Source organism: Panicum virgatum, chromosome 4N (assembly GCF_016808335.1).
Source record: "Panicum virgatum strain AP13 chromosome 4N, P.virgatum_v5, whole genome shotgun sequence".
NCBI lineage: Eukaryota > Viridiplantae > Streptophyta > Magnoliopsida > Poales > Poaceae > Panicum > Panicum virgatum.
Genome location: NC_053148.1, coordinates 5,245,605 through 5,251,774, shown reverse-complemented (window position 1 = coordinate 5,251,774; position 6,170 = coordinate 5,245,605). Strand labels below are relative to the sequence as shown.

Here is a 6,170-nt window from a genome sequence, read left to right as displayed (position 1 = left end):
CGGAGGTTGCGTCTCCTCCCATGACATGACGACGACGTTGATATCGCTACTGCAAGTTTGCAACGCACGAGTCCGTCGATCGACGTGCTCGCGGAGGACGACACGGCCGCATAATTATAGCGGTCGGGGCAGCATGTTTGATCCGCGTACGAGTACGACGACGGCACGGACTCCAGTGTACGGTCGTGCAGGAGTCCAGGAACTGCTCGACTTTTTAATCGAACGAGTCTCGGGGTCGGGGATGAGTCCGGCTCCGGTTCGGACAGTACTTCGTCGTAGGCACTGCATCCTTAATTTATCCCAAATTAAATTAGTTTAAATTTAATCGAATAAGTAAATAATATAAATGCATTTCATAACGTGTCTAATTATTTTTGTTTAGCATTCAAAATATTATTACTCTTTTCAAATTTTAAATAATTCAACTTAGAATAAATTAAAATATTTTATATTTTAGGATGGAGCAAGTACAGCGGAAGCCGACGTGCGCTACGGCCAATAGCTGAACATTATGAAAAAAACATATCAAGATAAGTCCGGTACGAAATCTTTCTTTATGCAGTTATTAGTAGCCACGGGAATATAATATTACGAATGGAGGGAGTATGTGCAATTTTGGGCTCAATTTGTATATGACGTGGATAAAGGAAAATTTTCTTGGCGAGAATTTTCCGAGAAAACCGAAAATCCTGTTTCTCGGTAGGGTCCAATTTTTTTTTGCTTATCATCCATAATTTTCGACGCTTTTGAATCCCCGCGCCAAACCAAATTGGTGCAGGCCAATATCAGACCACCCCACTGCCTCCTAACCCTAAACCTTATCATATTCCGTTCCCCATCTCCCTCGGTCCCTCCACGACTCCACAGAAAGCCATGACGGCGGCGGCAACCATGTTAACAGATTGTCTGTTGATGCAATATTTCTCATTTATATGCATTGTTGTATCTTGTTTTTGCTGTTAGATTGTTTGAAAATAATCTAGGTTATTTCCTGCACAAATTGAGGATTTTTTTTTCTAAATTTTGCCCGAAAGCAAAACGGAGAATCTGAGAATTTTTCGAGAAACCCGATAAACGCATTTCTCGCTGACCTCTGTTTTTTTTTTTACTTACCGGTAAGGAAAGCCGGTTGATTAGCTCAATTTTGGGCTAAAAGGCGTCATATAAAAACGAATGGAGGGAGTATCTGCAAACGATGAGCATAACTTTTCCCTTAAAATAAACAAATGAAAACACTAAGTTCTCATGCCCGCTAGATTCAAATCATAGGCCACCTCGGATATTTCCCCCAAAAAAAGAAAAATTATAGGCCACCTCATGCTGAACTGGACTCCAGCTTCAAATCGTCCTTGATCTTCTTCAACTTGGCAACAACATCAGTCATAGTCACCCTTTCGTCAGGCAATTCACTTGAGCATAGCAGACCCAACTGGAATACCGATGTGAGAGTGCTATGCAGGGTGCTATGAGAAACTTCTGAAGAGTTGCTGGTGTGGTGAAAACCATGCACAATTTCATCGTCTTTTGGTACATTACCATCCATAATATGGCCGATCCTCGATGGAAATGCTTGGTGAACCCACTCCCTAAGGCTCAGTTCCCCAACAAACATAGGATCTGTAGGTTTCTTACCAGTGAATACCTCAAGCAGCATGATTCCAAAACCAAACACATCGCTCTTCCTTGATGCTTTCCCCATTAAACCATACTCTGTTCAGGTACGTTGAAAACAAATAAGCATCAGTACAAAATAGAACAAGTTTTCATGTTACTAAAGAATTAGTTGAGTCATGGTTGGTGGAGAACCTGGTGCCATATATCCGATTGTTCCAGGCATGCTTGCAGAAGCCACCGAGCTATTGTCACCTAGCAAGAGTTTTGCTATGCCAAAATCTGCCACGTGTGCTGTCATATCGTCATCAAATAACACGTTGCTAGGCTTCAGGTCACAGTGCAAGATTACCTCATGGTGTTGATAATGCAGATACTCTACTGCCACCGACACCTCTAGCATGATATCCAATCTCGTCAGGAATCTTAAGGGTGGCTTGTCTTTACTGTGCAGATGTGTATCCAAGTTACCATTAGGCATGTACTGAAGTAACAATGCTTTGAAGTCTAGGCTTGAACAAACGTTGACTATCCTTATCAAGTTGCGATGTCGAACCCTGCTCAGCACTTGGCATTCAGCATCAAAGCTCTTTGTAGCTTCTTCCAGTCGTACGTTTAGAACTTTGATGGCAACCACCATTCCATTGTTTAGCTGTCCCTTGAAAACTTTGCCAAAACATCCCATTCCCAATAAATTGTCATCGCTGAAATTATTAGTGGCATGAACAATCTCGTGATAAGATACTAATCTGTGGCTGATTGCATCAGTAACATCACTGGAACCTGTCGTCGCTGCTGGATTTTTTGCTTTCCTTCTTACTGTTACGTATAAGCAAACAGCTAGTGCTCCAAATGCTGCAAGGGCAGCAGGGAGTACAAATTTTAGGATGTGTCCATTCATTGAGTGAGATATGACTGTACATGGGGGGAAACCTAGGCGTGTAGCACCACAAAGTGCGTCGTTCCCCAACAAGGACTCCAAACTGATGTTTGAGAAAATACCTCCTTCTGGTACACGTCCTTGAAGCTTATTGAAGGAGAGGTTCAGATTGATGAGGTAGGTAAAACTGGCCAGGTATACTGGGATGCTGCCGGAGAGGTTATTGTAGGACAGATCCAGTGTCTCCATGCTTGCTAACTTGCCAAAAGAATTTGGAATCGAATCTTGAAACGAGTTACTTGATAAATTGAGGTAGGTCAGCATCTGCAGTTGTCCGAATGAATCTGGAAGGTGACCAAGTAGCTGGTTTGTGGAGAGATCTATTTTGTTTATCGCGTTCATGCTTCCTAGTGTATCAGCTTTGAGAGTACCAACCAAGTGGTTGCTTGACATATCAAGTTCAATGAGGTTGTCAAGACTAAATAAACTCTGTGGTATGGTTGAAGACAACTGGTTATGGGACATAGAAATACGTTGCAACATACTAAGATTGCCAAGGCCATCGGGTACGGTGCCGGAGAACTCGTTGTTGTCAAGAAGCAATTGCTGAAGGCTTCTTAGCATACCGATTTGGGCTGGGATGGGACCAGACATGCTGTTACTGGAGAGAAGAAGTACCTGAAGATTCTCCATTGTCACAACAGATTCTGGGATTGGCTTGTTCAGTTTGTTGCCTGCGAGATCTATGAACTGGAGACCAGTTAAGTTTGATATAGTTGCAGGAAGTCCGCCAGTTAAGTTGTTATCACTTGCATGGAAAGTCACTAAATTTTTGGAGAGGTTTCCAATATAATCTGGGATACTTCCAGAGTGAGAGTTGGATGCCATGCCAAGGTAACTGAGCTCCCTACAATTTGAAAGAGTGCCCAGAAAGTCAAGGCCTCCCTCAAAGCGATTCCATCCGAAACTAAGAAGAACTAGAGAGCCAAGATTCCCAAGCGTGGCTGGGATCGGGCCACTCAACATATTTGTATCCAATACTAGGAAAGAAAGATCAGAGAGGTTACCAATGGAAGCTGGAATTGGACCTGTCAGTTCATTATCTGAAAGATGCAAATAGAAAAGTGGTTTCATCTTCCCAAATTCAGGCGGAATTTGCCCTTTCAGCTTGCAGTTTGAGAGATCTAGCTTCTGAAGCCTAGTGATATTGGTTAACTGAACTGGGATTGACCCAACAAGGTTATTTCCACCTAAGGCAAGGTACCAGAGGTTTGACAATTTGTCCAACCAAGTTGGCACAACATCTGTAAATGCATTTTCTGACAAAGATATTACTTGGATGAACTGGCACGCGCTGAGTCCCACAGGAATTCTACCCACGAAGTTGTTTCCGGAGAGCGATAAAAATTGCAACATGGGAAGGCTAAAGCTTTCATTGTCAGGGACGGTCCCAGTCAGATTATTGTTTCTCCAGAGGCTCAGAACTTGCAGGGAGGACTTGTTGAAGATGCTAGGAGGCACTGTGCCGGAGAGCTGATTCTGTTGCAAGACGAGGAGCTGAAGCAGGGGCAAGTTACCAATACCAAGTGGTATCTGTCCCCAAAGGCTGTTGTTGCCAAGGCTCAGATGGCTCAGGTAGGGCGTGTTGTTGAATAATTCTCCTGGTATCTTGCCACTCAAGTAGTTCATCTGCAGATCTAAGAGCCTAATATTTTGCAGGTTTTGCAGCTCAGGCGGGATAAGCCCTGATAGTCTGTTCTTGTAAAGAACTAGGCTCTCGAGCCTGGTGAGGTTCCCGATGGTCGACGGGATGTAGCCTGAGATGCTGTTCTGGGGAAGAGCAAGAACCCTGAGACGTCGCAACCTTCCAAGCTCGGCTGGAATGGAGCCCGTGAGGTTGGCGTTGGTGAGGTTCAGGACGGCGAGGAAAGAGAGGTTACCGACATGGGGAGAAACGCTCCCGTGGAGGGGAGTGTTGGGCAGAGCCAGGGCGGTGACGCGCTCCCGGCGCTGGCTGCACGAGACGCCCAGCCAGCGGCAGAACGACGTGCCGGGGGTCCAGTTGCCGCGCAGGACGCCGAGGGGATCCGAGAGCTGTGCCCTGAACGCGAGCAGCGCGTCGAGGTCGGTGCTCGTGCCGCTGCTCCGGGAGGAAGCGGCAGCCGCCGGCAGGACGACTTGGGCCAGTGATACGAGGACAAGGAGCAGGAGGGTCATGTCGCTGCGAATGCGAAGGCGTGGTGCCAGTGCCAATGTGTTGCGCTGGGTCATTCAATTGGAACGGGAGGTTGGATGATCCGGGCTTCTTTTGAGCAATTTGGTTCGACAAAATAGAGGACCGTTCCTAGTCAACGCAAAGTCGTTATCATAAATGCCTCTGATATTTTCCTAGAACCAAATGCCCTTGGGCGTGTTTAGTTCGTGAAAAGTTCTCGAAAAAGTTGTTGTAGCACGTTTCGGTTTTATTTGGCAACTATTGTCCAACCATTGAGTAATTAGTCTCAAAAGATTCGTCTCGTCATTTACAACCAAATTGTGCAATTAGTTATATTTTTTAACTACATTTAATACTCCATACATATATTGTAAGATTCGATGTGATGTGCGTCAGTGAAAATTTTTGGGAACTTTTCGCGGAATTAAACACAACCCGTGATAGTTACTGCCTCCATATCGTCGCATGTAACTACAAAATAGAGGACCGTTCCTAGTCAACGCAAAGTCGTTATCATAAATGCCCCTGATATTTCCCTAGAACCAAATGCCCTAGTCCCTCCATACTCGAAAAAAAAATCATTTTGAATAAGATTTAGGTCAAACATTTGAGAATATAAATCATAAATAACTTTTAAGTTATTAAATTTCAAAATGCAAAAAAACCATACTAATATATTTGTCTTGATAAATATTTTCATAAAAATAAAAAAATATCACTTTGCGATAAATATTTTTATAAAAATAAGAAGTTAAAACTAAACTTTGGAGGCCACGCTATCCAAAACAATTTTTTTCCAAAACATCTTTATTTTCGAGCAGCATGGATCACGGCAGTGGCAAAAGGTACGAGAGCGATAAGGCAGAGGGACATGAAGACCTTTACTTTTGACTTCTGAGTTCTGATTAAGATTTTGTTTGGATCTAAGTGCTAATAGATGAAAGTACTAAACTTTAATACTAGTGTATCCAACTAGGAATGCTAAAATAGGTAGGTTAAAGTTTAGCCAATATTTAAAAACTTAGTAAAAATATAAGTGCTAATAGGTGCTAAAATTCAGCACTCAATTTTAATCCCTTCAAACAGATCCAGTGGTAGCGGATCGGAATTCCCTATCCCAGCAAAGACTTGGAAGCAGTCCAGCAAAGACTTTAGAGCAGTCCATCATTTGGAATCATTTGGAGTGGCACGTTTTCATCAGTGGGCAGTTCGCGACAATTTTTAGATTTGGCTACTGTAGTACTTTCATTTTATTTAATAATTAGTGTCTAATTATGGACTAATTAGGCTCAGAAGATTCATCTCATCATTTACAGCTAAACTGTGCAATTAATTATTTTTTAAAACTATATTTAATACTCCATACATGTGTTCAAAAATTCGATGTGACGAGAAATTTTGAAAATTTTTTAGAACTAAACAGAGCCAGTATTCTTTACTAGAAAAAGCAGTCTAGCCGGCTGC

At 43.0% G+C, this 6,170-nt stretch overlaps 1 protein-coding gene across 1 annotated transcript; it reads right to left on the bottom strand.

Moving 5' to 3' along the window:
- Window positions 1-1,183: 1,183 nt before the first annotated feature.
- Window positions 1,184-4,758, bottom strand: LOC120670972 (probable LRR receptor-like serine/threonine-protein kinase At3g47570). Its single transcript, XM_039951161.1, has 2 exons — window positions 1,807-4,758; window positions 1,184-1,710 (listed from the first exon to the last, which is right to left on the bottom strand). The coding sequence occupies exons 1-2, from the start codon at window positions 4,706-4,708 to the stop codon at window positions 1,316-1,318; spliced, it is 3,297 nt and encodes a 1,098-aa protein (XP_039807095.1). The 5' UTR covers window positions 4,709-4,758; the 3' UTR covers window positions 1,184-1,315.
- Window positions 4,759-6,170: the final 1,412 nt, after the last annotated feature.